Raw genomic sequence first — 19,805 nt, 5'->3', positions numbered from 1 at the left:
CAACAACCTAAGGATAACAAAGTGGAGCCAAATTTCTCCTTTTCTGTCTAAACACCCGGGGTATTAGGTTAAGTAACATCCAGCAGGCAATCAACACTTTAATTTTACGTCCTTTGTCTGGATAGTAATGAATTGGGTTTGGGCCAAAGCGTTCCGATTACTATAACTATAAATATAACGCATCTGACATAAATGCAGTAGGAACCATTCTTAACGTCTTTAATCATGATGCAATGTTATCACATCTTCATGGTGATTCATGGTGGCAGAAAGCCAGAATAGCCAGCGTTAAATAAATATGCCAATGAGATTAGAATTTTGTTTGTAAAGTTTAAATACTACTAGTTTAAACCAACCAACCAAGAATTAACAATATAACAAACGTTTTTAAGCCAACAAATAGTATGAAGTGATTATAAAACATTGGGTACCAGTATAATCAGTTACTGTCTATTATCCCCTCCCTCCCGTTTTTAACGGTGGACCTCCACTGACGAATATTGACCGCCAATTGATTCATATTCGCTTAATGCTAGAACAACTAGTAACAAACCTACAATTTTAATACAATTTCTTATCCTTAAACATAAAAGTTGTATCTTTGGTGAATGAATGATTATTACCGCAATTCTTTGATTGCAAAAAAGAATAAGTAATAATAGATTCAATGATATAGATCGCTGGAAATAAAAATGTATAATTGATAAGCCTACCAATGAAGTTTTATAAGGGACAAATCATTATAATAGTTTGACTTATTAAAAGAAAACTATTTTTTCTTCAATATCATATGCCACATTATCATATTCGTTAGCTCAAAAAATAGGTTACTCTTTATAAAATTTTGATTTATTAGTTTAAAACTATTAGTACACGAACTTTTCAACAAATTAGTTTAATCTACAAAAGGGGTAATTTTGTTTTTAATAAATTTATTCCATATGTCAACACAATGTATATTTCTAGAGTGTTTTTTTAAGATTTTTTTTGGGGGGGGGGAGGGAGGTTTTTAAGGCCCTCTAAGAATTTCTATTATTGCATGGTTTGCTTAAAAAGACAATGACTTGCGTGCTATACTTTGCAAAAAAAATCTGCATTTTTCCACAAAAAAAATGTTTCATATTGAACGTGCTAAAATAGATCAAATAATTTTATGCTTACAGTGAATACTATCAAAAATTATACTTTTTAAACTTTTTTTTTATTGTAGAGACTTGAATTTTAAATATTTTGTTATTATTTGAATTAAAGGCGAAATCTACTCCCAACAAATACACTCCCACAATTTTTTTATTATAAATAGTTTACATTTTTTTTCCTTTTTTCCAAAGTTAATTTGTCAGCTTAGGATTGATTTAACTAATCCTCACAGAATAGCTTTAAACCTGCTTTAAATAGTATTAATATAAATCTTATCTGAAAATCACTGTAGATCATATCTGAAACACAAAAAAAGATCCAACTACTTTCAAAGAAAAATCATAAAAAGTATAATATTTGAATTCATTTGAATAAGTAAAAAACATTAGTTAAGAGAAAGAAAACTGTAAAAACTGGTAAAGTTAAAATTTGTTTACTGATGGTTGACGGTTGAACATAACAAACTTATAAAGTGTAGTTGCACTACTTAAATATAATTTTATTTTAACCTATTGTTATTATATTTTGTTATTATCAGGAAAACATAAAATAAAATAGTTATTAGCACAACCTGGTTAAAAAGATTCCATCAATAAAATGCACCTAAACGGACAGGGAATTAAATTAAGGAAGAAACTATTCCACAAACCAGATATTTCAATTGTTGGCTATGTAGCATTTGCACAATAATTCTTAATTATATTCTGTAAAAGGTGCTTGCGGCTACATCATGAACAATATTTTACATTAAAACTCAAATTCATACTTAAATTTTGAACAAAAAATGGCCACAAACCTACCTGGTTACAGATTCCCTAATATACAGAAGCCAATTTTTGCGAGATCTTAACGGACCAACTAAAAAAACCGTATTACACTATTACTTTATGTAATAGAATATAATATTATGTTAATAAATATAACAGGATCAGTACCATTCATCTATCTTTAAAAAATAGTTTAGGCTGATCTTGGGAACTATGACGAAGAAAATATCATTTATATCATCACATCAGTCTGTTTATAGGTCAGGCACAGACATAAACTTATTTTTAACAGTACAAGTTGACAACAAGAATTATTCAGTTAAATTTGTCTGTGTCTAAGAGTGCATCAAAAATGAACAACACTTCCTTTCTTTTTAAAATTATTGCACTTGATGTTGGGGATTTAGTAAAAGGACAATGGATGATATGGTGTAGTGCAATTTTTAATGTTAATATATTTGAAATATTATATGATTATAACATTAGAGTATAACACTAGAGGGAGAAAGGGTTAAATAACTGTATCTCCCCATCGCAACTGCCTTATGCAACCTTTCTATTGGGTCATTGAAAATTAACCAATGGTGTCGCTTATATTAACACAGCCAAGTAGCAGAAAATAATTTAGAAGCAGACCATAGAGTTCTTTGAAAAATGAAGGGAGGTAGTTGTCTGTATACTCATCTATACTATAGATCTGTTAGTATGACCACTTATGTTTTTTATATCATATATTTGGCATGAAAGTTCTATACCATTATGCCTCAAATATATCCCATGCAACTTTTATTCTTTAAAATAATGCATTTTAATTGATGGGATGAAAATTATTAAATTTGCCATTGTCCTATCCCTGTATTCAAGACTCGTTGGTTTGGTTAGTTTTAACAAATTTTGAGCAATATTTTCTCGTTTGAATAAATCTTCTTGCCTCCTAAAATTGTTTTGGGTTAGTAATAAAATTCTTATTGGTGTATCTTTTTAGTTAGATATAGCATACATGTTAAATTTTTCTTGCCTAGGTGCTTCATGTTTATCAATTTGTCGATTATGTGTCAAGCTAACTATTTTTTTACCTTTTCAACCCTCACAAATTAATAATAATTTTATTTAGTCGACATAAACATTTAGACATTTCATATATTTTTGCTAATGTATTTATAATTAAATTGAAGCTGGTTAAAAAACATTGATTTTTTATCATTGCATCATTTCATTTCTCAAAATTAATTTGTGGAATTATTGTTTTTATTTGTACAGAAACGTTTTGCTTATAATTTTAAGGTAAAATAATGGATGTAGTATATGTGGATATAATGAGAGGGAAAATTTTGTCGTCAATTTAGGTTACTATTGTATTGCTCATTTATTGGTCAGCATGTTCTTCAAGAAAGTGGGGAGGGGATGGGGTAAAGGGCATGGGTGGTGGGTATCGTTGTATTCGCCAGCTGTAAGGAACATTTATCAGAGAAGGCGAAAATCTATCCACGTATTCTATATCCATGTTTATAATAAACCAGTAATTATTATTGAAATTTTCATTCTACATTCATGCGACTGCTAAGAAGACAAAATATTGGTTTAATATCATTCCATGATTAAAGAAAATATAAAACATCTTTTAATAGAATATACAATTTTTAACAATCCAAAAGGTTGCTTGTTTGACAAGTTTTTTTTTATCCAGACTAAATTTCGTCGCTGGCAGGTAAATAATACAAAATCGACATAAATTTTATCTGAATGTAATATAATATCAGTAATAAAACTCTTTTAAACTCTAGAAGGTTAAATTTACTTCCTTTTTCTTAATTGTTAATAATAAAAAATACTGTTCGGCTATAATTCAGCTTACACCAACAACGAAATTAATTCGAAAAATAATCTCAAAACCTATATGTGGTTTTGAGCTGTCGTTGGGGGGCAACACATAGTAGAGTTGATGATTTTTTTATCTGCTCCAAAATATTATTTCAGATTTATTTCGCTTGTTGGCTGTACCTTATTCCTGGCTTTACTAAATATCATTATAAATTGCTAATATTTGGCAGGTATCCTACTTTAAAAATCCACAAAAAAACAAGTTAAGAAATGTGTTTATAAAAGTAAGTGTACTTTACCTATAACATTTACAGATGTTGTTAAACATGAAATATTTTTTCTTCAGAATGTACACTCACAATTAAACACACATACACACCCATACCCACACACACACCCACCCACACACACACACACCCACTCACACACAAACACACACATACTCAAATAAACGTTTGCAGAAATTATAAAGAAATGTGAAAACAACTAACATAACGTTCAAAATGATTGTAAAAAAACAAGGATGAGGGCATTCATAATCTTTTAGATAATAAGTTAAAACAATAATACTACTAAATAAAATTTCAATGATCATTTTGCGTGACATATTCTTTTGAAAAGTAAGACAGATAATAAGTGTATCATAAGAACTTGTATCTGTCTACAACCGAAAGATCTCGTCAATAGATGTTATTCTTTTCAGTGAAGATTCATATAGTTTTGGAAAGATTTTAAATAATTGGGGGAGGGTTTCTCTATTTTTAAAATCGCCCCAAGAACAAATCTCGTCTTATCTTATAATTTAGAAAACTAAAAAAAAGGAGATTGGTCGACTCCCTTCCTCTGATGCTGCTTCGAGTGTCCCTAGAGGCCCCAAGAAGTGCAGCCTTTAGTAGCATATAGAGTAGCAGCACTGCAAAAAGACAACAACAAAAATGTGCTTTAACGTGAAGTAAACAAAAAAATTGCAAGGGAAATGGGGCTGCAAAAACCCTCCATTTTAGGAGAACAGGGGAAATATTTAAGGAAAAAGGAATGAAAAATTGTGGGGGAGGGGGGGGGGGATATGCATTCATTTAGCATTAACTATTTACTGTCAAAAATTTTAGGGAAAAAATGGAATATAGAAATCTAAGCCTTCACAAAGAAAGTAGCAGAACTGTCTGTTTAACCAAAAAAGTTTTTGCTGTACCCCAATTATTATTAAAGTTTAGAACAGATTCAGAGCTAGGTTAAGGATACTTTAAAGGCGAGTTATTCATCCCCAACATGATGTATGGCCCGTAGAAAAATGAGCTCTAAAAATTTTCTTTTATGAACAAAAAATGTCAAAATCTAGTACTAAAAATCAAATTGTTTATGAATAATATTTTCTGTAAAGTTTTTTAAGAGTTAACATACACATAATTTCTACTAATATTCTAGAGAAAAAATAAAATGCTGTTTTTGTGTTAACTCGAGCAAAAGAAAGAGAAGCTATTAAATGACTTGGCACCGAGTTTTACATCCTCAACTTGAACTAAAATTTTGTAATGCACAATTTAGCAATTATACCTCAAACTTTTCATTTTTCAAGGGCAAATTAATATTACTATTTCAAAGAAACATGGATGACAGCAATAAGAAAAAAAAGAAAAGCGTAAATAAATGTATTTCACATAAAAAATAAAACCTTTTAATGAACTAGATCCTACTCCTTTGATGAGAATTACAGATACCAACTAATTTTCTTCTTTATGCTCATAACAATTTGGTATTCAATAGCTAAAAAAGACATTAAACTACAAAATTGTACGTGAAAAATATTCTCAAAAGTGAAATAAAAAACATGTTTGTCACCCAGCACATTTCTTAAAAAATTCAAGAAGTGAATAATAATTCACATAAATCTTAGATGTATAATTTAATAGTATAATGCACATAGAGATAGATAGACAACTTTTTATTTCATAGGCTTTGACTTTTCAGCTAAAACCAAATTTCCCATTTTATTTAATAAGGGTTAAAGTACAGAATCAAAGGTATTCGTCAAATCTAAAAATTTAAAATGTTTTCTCCTTTTCCTATATGCGTTGTATATGGCACAATTTTTATATACTTACAAATATTTACATTAATTAAATTTGAAATAACGGACAAGTAAGTTTTATAATAACTTCATTAATCAAAACAATTATTGTGATTAAAGATCTTTCTAGGAAAATAAAATAGTAGATTTTCTATTTTTAAAAGCTTTTCTATAATTAGGGTCGGTCCGTACGTCCGTCCGAGATAGATAGCTTTTATTCGTTAATTTAGGCATGTTAGAATTGTTTTATCGATTTCAAACTTTGCATGATGATTCCTGTAGTAGTTAGGTACGATTTAGAAAGCGTAGCAACTCTATAATCATTACCAGAATTTACGTATGTCCATTTCAAACATGTTGATTTTTCTACTTTTTTAACAACAAATTTTTATGTGATCTAATTATCCGTTTGATCAAATTTTTGGTATATTGATTCCTGGGACAACAAAGAAAAATAGTGTAAGCAAAGCAACTCTATAATCAAGTCCTAAAATGTAAGTATGTCCAAAACATTATCCTGTATCAAGCAGTTTTTCAACAAATTTACTTACAATTTTGATTCGACTTTTTCGATACTTTTATATTCTGATTATTCAGTTCAGACACTAGACAAGTGTTAATGTCCGTTTTTCCTACCGTTTCAGTGCTTCGCTTTTATGTATGTTGTCATCCTTGTTTTACACTGTCTTATTTTTACAAGGGATAATAACACTTAAATGTATCTTCACCTCTTTCTATTTACCTCTTTTATATCAACAGATGAAATTTAATAATAGTCATTTTCGCATCGTATTATAAACAGCTTTCCGCGGATATAATATGCCGAAAACACGGGCTAAAAAAAAGGTTTTAATGTTATGATTGTACATTTTCATACTCATATAAAACTGGATATCTTGATCTGGATATATATAATTTTTCAGTATGGCTGAGAACCGGCTCTAATCCGCCGGATATTGATCAGTTGCGAAGCAATACGGGAATAGTTATTTCTTGCATCGTATCGTAAACGGCTTTCCGCGGATATAGAATGTACAATTATAAGATTAAAACCTTTTTTTTAGCCCCGAGGTGACCGGCTAAAAAAAATGGTTTTAATCTTATGATTGTACATTTTTATGTTTGTAGAAAGCTGGATATAATACGATGCTAGACATAGTTTTTTCGTATGGATGGGAACCGGTTCCTATCCACCGGATTCGAATGAATACGAGAAAAGAAAGATTTATTATTTAACCATTGTCCAATCCCTGTATTCTTGGTGGTTGTGCAATGAAGCGGTGCAATCAGAATATATTGATCCCCCACACCCGGCTAGATAGTATGCCCCTCCCATACAAAGAAACACAGATTCATGAAAAACCAAAGATATTAAAATTATAAGATCCTTGAAAATTGATGTAAAACTTTTTTCTAAAATTTTGATTATTTTTTTGGAAGCTCTTTATAATGCCTTAAGACACTTATGCCCGAAGTATCCCGAATGACCTCATATCAAATAATGGACTATTATAGGGATTCTTTGCCAAGAGTTTTTAAATTTATCCACTTTTTAATAGGCATCATAAAGAGATTCCATTTTTTGCTGTATATAGATCAACATAAGACTGCAAACTATGTTATGTTGGATATTTGAAAAACTATAGAATTATCCTTTATTACAATTTTACTGTAATTTTTTGTCAATCAAAAAATCTAATATACTTTGACAAAGTTTTTTTTGTCATAATAGAAGATGTTTAATGAATATGTCCTAATGGATGCATTTTTACGTTTATGTCCGGATTTTATCGGCATGATAAACCAATTGCTAAATGGTAGGTGCTGGGAATCTTTTCTTGCAATATCCCTACAAGAATTCGGAGGACCACCCAACAAACCTTCCCCAAAGTTTAAACTGTTGTCGAAGTTGTAGTTGTTTCGATTTGGCTACGGGGTTCATTTCAATTTCTTTCTCACCGGCTCAATAGAATTTTTTTAGTAATTTCTGTTAATTTAATTTTATCAGGTTCCTTTGGCACTTTAAGAATAGAAAATAGGATAAGCCATACAGAAGAAAATTAAAAAAGGGAGGGCTGATGTATAAAATGGTCTATTTTAAATGACCTGGAATGTTGTAAAGATGTTTTCTTTACAAATGAGAATGCAATATTTTATTGCGCTGTTGGAACATAAAGAACAAATCATTTTCACCAGCGCAGCTACTTTAAAATATGGCAAGTCAATTGCAGTCTGCCTATCAAAGACTGTATCATTGTTCTAATTTGGCGGATTTTTCAATAAAATCATAAATTGACTAAACGTAACACTGAAAGATTTCTTTCGACACTGTAAATTTCAGTGGCTTTTCAAACTTGCTGACGTAGCTGCGCCGCTTCTTATGGACAATATAATCCTTTTTTTTTGCTGATGGGGAAATAACATTAAATCAATTAATTTCTTATGACAGGGCAGTTCTAGTTTAATTTATTTTGTAGTATTTCATAATAAGACTTTTCCATTTTGAAATGCTTAGATCTTTTGATTCCCACTTTTTAATCTGAAAGTATTAAAAAAACAATTTTTGTAATAGTTTATGTCAATATTGCGATTCTTAATAATAGTTTTAGGAAGATTCTTTTACATGCTTCTTAAAATATTGCTGAATACTACGTCGACATTGGGACTATTCTAGATATACTAAATAGTAACTTTTAATAATATGTTAAAAAATCTCCTAAATCTAAAAAAATCATCTAGGTAATTACGTTTTAATTCTTTCTGAAGATTTCGAAATCATGAAACTTTAAGTTAAAGATAAATAAAATTGTATTAAAAAAACATATATTTCGTCGATGTTTTAAAGCTAACTTTTTTTTGATAAATGTAATTGTTATGTTACAATCTACAAAATAATTATATTCATTACTGTGTATAATTATTATACGTATTTTTCGAAATATAGAATTATAGGAAAATCTGCAAAATAAGTATAAATAAAACCTATAAAAAAGTATATATGGTTGTATACAGGGTGACCAAAAAAATCGATTTAATGTTTGCTAATTACTCTGTGCAAGGTTAGGTTAGGGCATAATGGTTACTGGGTAGCCCCGCAGGGTTAGGGTACCCCAATCGTAGGAGTTATGTAAAGAAATAAAACTGCTCCCCCTTATTTTAAATTAATTTTAAAAATAAGGGGGGTGGGGTATGTGAGGTTGGTTGAATGAGGTTTTTAATTAGATGTGTGTTTTTAAATTAGAGGACTTTTCAAGTATGAGTACAATTTTTTAAAAGAAAATTAAAACAGAAATCTACATCTTATTTTGGTTACCCTGTATAAAGGTAGATTATATTGATAATAATATTATTATTGGATTAATAATATCTTTATTTATTAAGTTATATTATGTAATATGAAAAGGACAATATAATTTACTATGAAATAAAAAACCTGGTGTATTTTATAGGAAAAGACAATAAAAAACCTATATAGACAACCAAATAAATTGTAGAGAAACTTCGTTGAAAAAAGATACTATTCACAAGAAAATTATCTTATTATTATTTTGCTTTGTTTGCTGTTTTTTAGTAGTATAAAGAGCATCTTTTTATATAATTTATTTGTCAAGTAGACAGATCAAAAAAAATATTAAAGTGTATTTGTGGATCATTTCAATTTTAACATTTTAAGTATGTTGCAAAAAAATGTCAATATCTCATCTCATCAGGGTTAAAATCAATTCAAATAATTAAATATTTTTGAGTATTAGCAGAGCTAGTCTTTAAATCATGCATTTCCGTTTTATGATTGTTGTTATATTTTTTTCTCAAAAGTTGACCTTTAAAGTTCTTTTCGATCACTTTTTGTTGGTTATTTTATATTATACTAAGATATTGTTAGCTTGTTAATGTCCTTGTTTTTTAATATCTAATATATTCTTTTTTATTTCAGCAATATCTACAGTGAGGGCTTAGCTCCTAGAAATCCAATGTTTCCATCTGCTGGCTCATTAGGTAAGGTTCATTTTATTTACAAACCTTTGTCTGTACGATTCATTTTTTGAGCATACTCCATAATGTCATTAGTCTGATAATCTGTTAGTTTTTACCTCTTATACTTTAAGAATTAGAGTAAAACAATTTGGTAACAGACGAAAAGGGTCATTTGAAAAGGAGGGAGGTAGTTATCTTTATATACATCTATACGAGAGATATGTTCTTCAAGAGGTAGTTTTACAGATCTTATTTTGCAAGAAAAGAGATAGAGGACACCTAAAAACAGATTATGATGATTTTATATTTCTCATTTAGTCAATTCTAATGTTGACAAAAAGTAATTGTAGTTTGTAATGATCCTTATCGGGTGAAAAACCCCTTCCCAAAAATTATTTAGAAATAAACTGGAAATAAGAGGTTGGTGGTTTTCGTGGTGTATTTGTTTTTTTTTTACTTTAGGCCAGGTTAGGTTTAGTTAAATTGGGTTCAAAGAAGCCGCTTAGGGATAGGGTCCCCTTCATGATAGACATAAGAAGTAACGTAAAGACATTAGTTAAACAATAACTACGCTATTATTGATTAAAACTTTTAATACAATGGAACACCAAGAGAAGTATAAATAACGATGATCGCATATCAGAATAAAAGCAAGAAGTTGAATTTACTAAAAAAACTGAAATTACAAAAATATAATTTTAATGTTTTGACCATGCTATGGAGGGAAACCAATTTGGTCTGTCTGGAACGTAGCAACTTTCAGTGAAAGGGAAATGGAACTTACAAATTTAATCAAATATAAAAAACTAGCGGCTTCGCCCCTAGCCTCTAGGGGCTTTGCCCCAAGAGGTGATAAAAAAAATTAAGGTGAAATTCCTAAAAGGACCAAGGAAATCTCATGCAAAAAAAAAAAAAAGGACCAAGGAAATCTCCTGCAAAAAAAGGACCAAGGAAATCTTCTGCAATACCAAAAAATGTTTTTGGAGAGGTTGGGGGTGTCCCACCCCCCAAGAAAATAGCCTAAAACCACCACAGGACCAGTAGGTATATACCCTGAAGAGTAGAATCAAATCGGTTCAGTGGTTACCGAGATAATAAGCTTCAGACGGACGGACGGACGGACAGACATCATTCTACTTTGTATTATAGATAAGAAATAGAGAGTGTAATATTTTTCTTTAAAGGTCTATTATGCCAATAAGTAGCTCGGCCTTAAAGGATTAATTTTAGACTGCACTGTGAGCGATGCTTTTTCTAATATATCAACTATCAGAAAAGTTTGTATCAGATGATTTATATCTGTCTTTGGTGACTTCTACTTTTAACCAAACTAAATAAAGAATTTCACAATGAAAATTTTGTCATGATAATTTTTTATGCAATTGTTTTGAAAATATCAAATTAAACAAAGATAATGTTTAAATTACAACTTAGATAACTAACGGCTTCGCTCCTAGAGGCCTTTAAAAGCACTTGAGGAAAAAGGGTTTAACCTTTCCAGGACCTATGAAAAGCTACCTTGTAAAGATGAACCTTATCGGTTCATCGGTTAGAGAGATACTTTGGTACAAACAGACAGAAATCCTGAGCTGGATCTTTAAATCGCTTAGTGGTGCGCTAAATCGGGGCAATCCAGTTCAATCCGGTTCGCCCATTCCATTTTGATTTAAAAATTGAAATCTAATAATATCTAGTTGCGCCGAACTGGACCGCCCCGATTAAGCGCACCACTAAACGATTTAAAGATCCAGCTCTGTGTTTTTATAAGGATAAAAAAATCTGTCAATTTTATTTTTAAATCCACAAAAAAAATTGTCACGAATTTTCAAAGATAGTCTTGAATCAAACACTACACTAATGTCAAAGTACATGAAATACAAATTAATTTTAGTATGAACAAAGAGTGATCTTTATTTTTAATTGAATGAGAAAAGATTATATAAGTATGATACATGATCCACTGAAATGAATGAGTATAGTGCATCATATTAATTTTTTTTAACAAGAACAAGTTTGTTTGTAAGTAGCGCATCAATAACACAATAACCAAATAATGAGTAAATGGACTTTTATTACCGTAATCAAACATGATATTTTTGCTGTATACATTAATGTTGGTATTGTTTTTTAACAGAAAATTAACCAAGATCTTATAAAGTAGTGAGGGTTTTTTTGCTAAAGCTAAAGATTTCAACAATCACCGAACCGAATAAGTTCAATATTTTGGGTAGCTTCACCTAGGTCCCGAGATGGTTATATCATATTTTATATTTAGATTTAAGAGTTGGGAAAGTTTTAGGCTATTTTACTTTTAGATTTAAGACTCGGGTTGGTTTTATGTTATTTTATCTTTAGATTTAAGACTTGGATAGCTAAAGATCAATTTTCAATCCTCAAATACAGATCCTCTAGACGCCAAGGGCGCAGTCACTAATATGAATATATGATAGTAATATTAATGTGTGAATCTTAAAGACGGACGGACGAAGTACTATGTAGATTAGCTTCACTCCTGAAATAATGTCATTATTTTTAGATAATGTAACGAAAACAATTGGTCGACTCCTGGACGGTTATGACATCAGATTGAGGCCAAATTTTGGAGGTAATTTGTCTTCTTTTTTGTTTAGTACACAGCTACTTTATAATCAATTGTGTCTGTCTGCAATTGAATTTAAAGTTTTGGTTACTTCAAATTTGTCTTACTGAAGACTAAAGTTATTGGTTAAAAAGTTTAAACACTATTAATATTATCGAAATGAAATTATTCTTGATATATGCTTTTTTTATAAAATGTTTGAATACATTGACTTTGTCATACTTGTATGTAAGGATCATTCTTATTATGTAATCATAATCAAGTTAAGAAAAATACTTGTGAATAGTAATATTCATTCTTCAAGTGAATACTGCTACTATGTCAGATGAGGGATATCAACTAAATGAACACGTTAAATGACTCAACCATTTAAAAGGCACAACAAATTACTATGAACAGTTAAGCCAACATACAAACGTGATGTCCATGTTAGCAACCTAAATTAAAGACACTTTTCTTCTGTCCTAATATCCACGTATATTCTATATCCATTACATTGTCCTATAAATTCACTTTCCTATTTCCTGTTTTAGTTGTATTTACACCAATTAAATTGATATACATCCCCAATGATGATAAATGAAATCAAAGCTTAAAGATTGTTGGTTGAAAAGTTTGGACACTTCTAGTTTGCAACCAACCAATGAAAATTAAAGAAAAGTAACCATGGCTTTAAAGCTAACGAATAAAATGTATGGTTAGGTTCTAAACCTTTGTAATTTTCAGTCTAATGTTCCCTCCCTCTCTGTATTCACGCACATTTCTTAAAGTTTTGTGAAATTGATAACAACTTTCACAAAAGTTTGGCGAGATTTTGTTTTATAAATACCTTGAATTTAAGTATAGAACAAGGACAATTATATTTTCGTTATTAGAGCAGTAATGACAGATTAAAACTAATAAAAATATTAAAAATATTGAAACTTAGAGGGGATACACAACTCAATGAACCAACCAATATGAATTCATATGAAGTCTCCAAAGTTGTTAAGCCAGCGAATAAGAAAATGTTATTTTAAAACTTTAGGGACTAGTGTAATAAACAATTTAATGTCCCCTCCCTCCCTGGAAGTTACATAGTACAAAAGAATGGATGTACTGACATATTCTTAAATCATAGAGTAGATTTGCTATGGATATGTACGCTATGTAGGTTGATAACTTTTGAGTATTCTTTCAAGTCGGGATTGTTTAGGATTTGATTTGTAGAGAACTTAGAATAAAAAGTAGTTGCTCATTTGACAGAGAATTATATAAATGTTAATCATCTATCTCTGATTGGTTGATTTAAGGGATTTAATGAACTTTGGTTTGTTGGTTCATTAAGTTTATTGTTCAAACTGTTCAACCACTAATTGTAATCTACTTAAGGGATAATTTAGTGTATTATCATTGGGGATATACATCAGTTCATTGCGGATTGTCTTATCCGTTAAGATCCCATGACAAAATTACCTAAAGACTACCAGGTTTTATCTTATCTTATATGCATTACAGTTTCATTTATATTTCAATATTAATGTGTCTTTTCCTATATGTATCAGCATTGTCCAATTTTACCCGCATTTTTTGTAAACAGGAAACTAAAGTTTAAATATCATATTGATATTCCGCTTACATAACTTTTAGATAACAAAATTGTTTTAAAAGACATTTTATTAGCGCAGCTATTCTTTGGATAGATATTTTCTTCTTTCTGGTTGACGTTTAATCTACTTGTTAAGAGTAGAGCATTATGCTTTTTCCCAGGGATCTCAAGGGATAAGACAATGGCCGATAAATTGATGTACAGCCTTAATGATGTTACACAAAATTTTTCTTTTTGTAGATTACATTTAGTGTTTGAAACATTAGTACACTCAACTAAATGAACCAAACTATAAAAATCCATAAGAAGTCCCCAAAGTTGTTTAGCCAACGAATAAGAAAACTTAAACAGCAGAGATAACCTACACAATGTGTTTTTTGCATTTTGGAGAGCCTTTTTATTGGGCGTTTTAATATCAAATTTACTTAGGTCAATATATTATCTATTTTATTACTTTACATCAATGTCCTTTGACTTTGTTTACTTTAAATTACAAAACGTTTTGTTATATACTAATTTTACATTTGAAAATGCACCTATACCTATCAACAGAGGAAATACTTTCATTGTAATCAAATATGATCACTGTTATTAATTTGTTCTGCATTCTAATGTACAATAATAATCTATTTTATATTTTAGGAGATCCTTTGTATGTTGGGTTTGATCTAACAATTGCTAGTTTCGACTCAATATCAGAAGTTAGCATGGTAAGTCAATTCTTTTTAAAAGCTAAGCTTTTCTATAATTAGGGTCGGTCCGTCCTTACGTATAGCTTTTTTCGTAAATTTAGGCATGTTAGAATTGTCCTATTGATTTCAAACTTTGCATGATGATTCCTGTAGTAGTCAGGTCCGATTTTGAAAGAGTAGCAACTCTATAATCGTTACCAGAATATCCGTACGTCCATTTTAAACAAGTTAATTTTTAACTTTTTAACAACAATTTTTATGTGATAAAATCATCCGGTTTATCCAATTGGAGTACTGATTCGTTTGTCCTACCGTTTCAGTGCTTCGCTTTTATGGATGTTGTTTATATGTCATGGAGCTAGGGATAAGACAATAGGCATATATTTTAGACTCAAAAAAGATGTTAGCATTGTTATTCTTTTAAATATATTAAATGGAAGGGAGGTTACAATGAGACTTAAATTATGTTTTCAAAATTTGAAATTTAGCTTTTTATTTTGGTATTAAATTGATTTAATTCCCATTTATGTATCCCTGTAACAAGGTATAAACCTAGACTGAGGGTTTATCAAGGTTTTTAGATATGTGTAAAGTAGTCAAATTAGGTTTATAGATACAGGATACTTCTTGTGCCATACTTCCTATCAAAGGCATTGTAAAGGTCAAAATTCTGAATTACAAGTCTTCATAAGTTGGTTTATACTAAAAATTACTAGAGTAAGACAACAGATTTAAATATCTTTTCAACACTCCTAAGACATGAAACTGGAACTTGAACAGCACCGGTGTCAAAAAAATAAATATTTTAAACATATTTTTTACGTTTCTACCCTATCTATGTAGCCTTGATTCGACTTGAAACAATTTATGCGAAGATTTAAAAGAAATTCAATTTCCCTCGACATATGAATAAGTGGAAAAATGGAATATGTGTGTGTGAGCGTGGATGTGTGTATTTGAAATACAGGGTGTCCTATACACAATTTTAATTATAAAAGCTGCCTGAAGATTAATTCGAAAACAAATTCGAAACAAAATAATACAGGAATCAAGATGTACAGCTGTACAGCTAGCTAGATATGTAATTCTTATGATAGAGTTAAGGATATCTATGTGTCTGTCTGTCTTTTTGGATTTCACTAACTACTGAAACCACATGGTTTTCCTTTACAATGTAGCTTCTCGTATGTTCTTAGAAGGTTTATAATTATTTTGGGGAGGGTTCCAGCATCCTTAGAAGAGAAATCGCCCCTAGAAAAAAGGTTACCCACTTATTTTTTTTATACTTTTCTTTTTAAAACTAAAATTGAAAAAAAGGCCTTTAATCGCCTTATTTAAAAAAATACTTGTAAAAATGATATTAAATTGTCCACTCTGTATGTGTGTGTGTATATGTGTGGTGTTGGAGATAGAAAAAATGAAAGTAAAAGTAAACCTAGGATGGAAAAAGGCATTGTATTGTGTATTATCTGTTTCTTAAAATAAGTGGTTGAAAAGTGTTGACATTGTAACTTTGTTCAACCCAACCAATCTGCAACATTAATTACAAGAGTTTGTAGGCTAACTAATTACAGAACGTGTTTACAAACCTAGGGGGACAGTATGATTGATAGTTTATAGTTGGTAAAGGGTGTGCAAAAAAAAATGCGGACCTTTTTAAAATTTAGATTGCGCGGCTTGTGTTAATAGTAGAAAAACGTTATGCTTACCATTAGAACCGCTATGAAGTCTATTTTTTGGAAATATAAAAACGATTCCTGTGCTACGTATAGTTTAGGAGCGATGTGGTAAAATGTCCCAACTACCTTAAAACTTGACTTGCAAGTAAATCATTAAAGATTAAAGTATATAAAAAAACATGTACTTTTTTAAAATTCAAATTGCGCGACTTGTGTTAATAGTAGAACAGCGTTATGCATACCATTAGAACCGCTATGAAGTCTTTTTTGTGGAAATATAAAAACCATTACTGTGCAACTTATAGTTTAGGAGCTACGTAGAAGAATGTCCCAACTGACTTAAAACTTGACTTGAGAGTAAATCAGATAAAAAAAGTGTGTGCAAAAATGCGGACATTTTTAAAATTCAAACTGCTCGGCTTGTGTGAAAAGTAGAAAAATGCTATGTATATCGTTAGAACCGTCATAAGCTCTATTTTCTGGAAATATAAGTACGATTTTTGTGCTATTTTTATTTTAGGAGCTGTATTGATAAATGTGAGAGAAGTGGAAAAATTTAATCTTTAATGATTTACTCGCAAGTCAAGTTTTAATTCAGTTGGGACATTCTACCACTTAGCTCATAAATTATACGTAGCATAGGAATTGTTTTTATATTTCCAAAAATAGACTTCATAGCGGTTCTAATGGTATGCATAACGTTTTTCTACTATTAACACAAGCCGCGCAATTAGAATTTTAAAAATGTACGTATTTTTATTTGCATACCCTTTTATTTAATCTTCAATGATTTACTCGCAATTCAAGTTTTAAGCCAGTTGGGACATTTTACCACATAGCTCCTAAACTATACGTAGCATATGAATCGTTTTTATATTTCCAAAAAATAGACTTCATAACGGTTCTAATGGTATGCATAACGTTTTTTTACTATTAACACAAGCCGCGCAATCTAAATTTTAAAAAGGTCCGCATTTTTGTTTGCACACCCTTTAGATAAATCAAACCACCATTGTCTTTTTCCTCCCAGGAAACTGGAATCAAAAAGAAATTTAGTAGAGTTGCTTCGCACCACCGAAATCTGGATTGAGCAAAAAAGTAAAATGAAAATTTTAAATAAAGCTTTAAAATTATTGTCTTCTACTAAAGTATTAAAATAAATAGTATGATAATGTCTACTGAAATCTAATATGTTTTTATTAGATTTTAGATTATGTCAATTTTAATTTAAGAATTTATATATGTATATAAGCATTTAGAAGAAATTAATTTTCAAAATTTGTATATTTATCCTATTATATAAAGTAGTAAACTTTTTTAATCTTTAACAAAGGATCTCGCTAACTGCTAAACCTTTATAGTTCTACTTTACATCAAAGCTTCTTATAGGTCTAATGAATGTTTATAACTGTTTTTTTTGGGAGGGGGAGAGAATCTCCAACCTTCCAAGTGAATTAGTTAATTAACCCCTAGAAAAAAATGACTCCCAACAAAAAAAATCTTTTACATTTTCTTTTAAAATTTTTAGTTGAAATTGGGGGAGTAACTTAACCACCCCCCCCCCCCTCCCATCTACAGTACCCCTAGATGCTTCTATGGGCGTAGCCGATAGCTACCTACACGTGAAACGTGAAAGAGGAAAGATCATATGATTTGCAATGAAAGATAATCATTAATGAAAATTTTTCAATATTTGTACAGCTAATATAAATACATGTAATAGTACAAATTACAATTGTTTGTTTATTTTCCAGACTGAAGTTATTTTTAGGCCAAAGTTATGGCAAATGTTTTAGTTTTTCAGTGCCTATGTATGGACATATTGTGCACATATACTGTAAGTTAACATAGACAACCAAAGGAAAATATTTCTAAGATTTTTTGTATTAGTTGGAAAGTTCACCTTTATATTGAATACATATTCTTTAAGTGAACATTGGCGACCTAGTAGAACGCCTGTAAGATTTATTTACAGTATATGGAAAGAATCCATTAGTATTAATACTCATCAATATAAACAGTTACCATACAAAAATATTCCAAATAACATTTTAGCAACCAAAAGTTCTTTAAAAGCTATGAACTTTAAGACATATTGCTAGATTTCGAACCTGAAACGTATATGTACAAATATATTTTGTATTTAAGTCTTTAGTAAAGACTTTCTAGTCTACAATCTAAAATAAAATCTCTAATGTTTGGCTGAATTTTCTTATAGCTGTTTTGATTGGTAATATGAATAAATGTTGTAGGACTACTCAATCATAAATAGTCTAGTGTAGATACACGCACACACACCCTAATAATTAGACAATTAATATACAATCTATATATATAATATATATATAGAAAAATGTAAGATTATAGGATTTTAGTAGCGAAGCTACTTAAGAAGTAAATACTTTTGTCTCTGTAACGACCTCTCTCCTTTATCTATCTTCTCTCCTAATTTCTTTTTCTTCTCTCTCTCTCTCTCTTGGTTTCTCTTTCTTTCTTAATGTATACATACTGTCTAGCATATCATATTAAACAGCTTTGCTACTATTGGACTTTTCTTGTTTTCTTTTTGATGATAAAGACAAATGATTTGAAATTGTTAATATACATAGGCTCCAAGATTGTATTCTAGAGTTTTTTTTAAAGGCACTTGAGGGGGCAGTTTTAATTCTAGTTTAAAACAGAAAAAGTATTTAAGGTGCCCTCCCCCAAAAGTTAAGCTAATAGCGAGATATTTTGCAATAGAAGGGCAGTTATTCAGAGAGACAACCTGTTACTTTTTATTTATGATTAAACATTGCTATAATGTTAATATAACAACAACCATACAGTTTAACTTGGTAATAATGGATGGTATAAATATAAAATATGCTTCTGAAAGAATTTAAAACCCATCTAGAGAATCGTGGAGAAATTTACAGTCAGATTCGTGAATAGATTACAGTTCATTGGTAGTGCTAATTTTGGATGATTTTATGTAGAGATACCTTGATGAGCAATTACTTTACCCTGCCAGTGAACAACAAATCAGACATTTAAATTTAAAGTTACACTCTCTTTTTCTTATACAATAATGTATAATTTTTCTTTTTGTCATTTTAAGAAAAATCAAGAAAAATTTATTTTATGAGGAGCTACATTGTAAAGTACCATATTAGTTCAACAAGATTCTTCGGTACATGCATACAGACTCATAGACATCCTGTTACTTCTATAAAAGGACATTAGCTCTCCAATTCCCAAAATACTGTAATCTATTCGAGTATCTATCTGATTCACATTCTGAATTCAAATATCTTATTGTCTATGATTTATTGAATTCTGAAATACCATTAAAAAAATGGTCTCCTTTTTTCTCTTTTTAGGGCAAACTTATAAATTCATTCATTCCTAGATTTTATTTGGAATAATGTACAAAAACTACAACGACCTACAACCAAAACTTGAGGAAATGCCAGTTATGCCAGACAGAATGTGTT

At 30.0% G+C, this 19,805-nt stretch overlaps 1 protein-coding gene across 1 annotated transcript in view; it reads left to right on the top strand.

Annotated features, from left to right (window-relative positions):
• LOC145333975 (gamma-aminobutyric acid receptor subunit beta-like) overlaps positions 1-19,805 on the top strand; it is a 102,285-nt gene that overhangs the window by 38,394 nt on the left and 44,086 nt on the right. Inside the window, exons 2-4 of the mRNA XM_080179240.1 lie at positions 9,731-9,792; positions 12,308-12,376; positions 14,601-14,668. Coding sequence (XP_080035366.1) covers positions 9,731-9,792; positions 12,308-12,376; positions 14,601-14,668 — 199 coding nt within the window. The remainder of the gene's footprint in view (positions 1-9,730; positions 9,793-12,307; positions 12,377-14,600; positions 14,669-19,805) is intronic.

The sequence above is a fragment of the Acartia tonsa genome, chromosome 12, assembly GCF_053477335.1.
Source record: "Acartia tonsa isolate MP-2025a chromosome 12, ASM5347733v1, whole genome shotgun sequence".
NCBI lineage: Eukaryota > Metazoa > Arthropoda > Copepoda > Calanoida > Acartiidae > Acartia > Acartia tonsa.
This window is presented reverse-complemented; position numbering and strand designations above follow the sequence as displayed.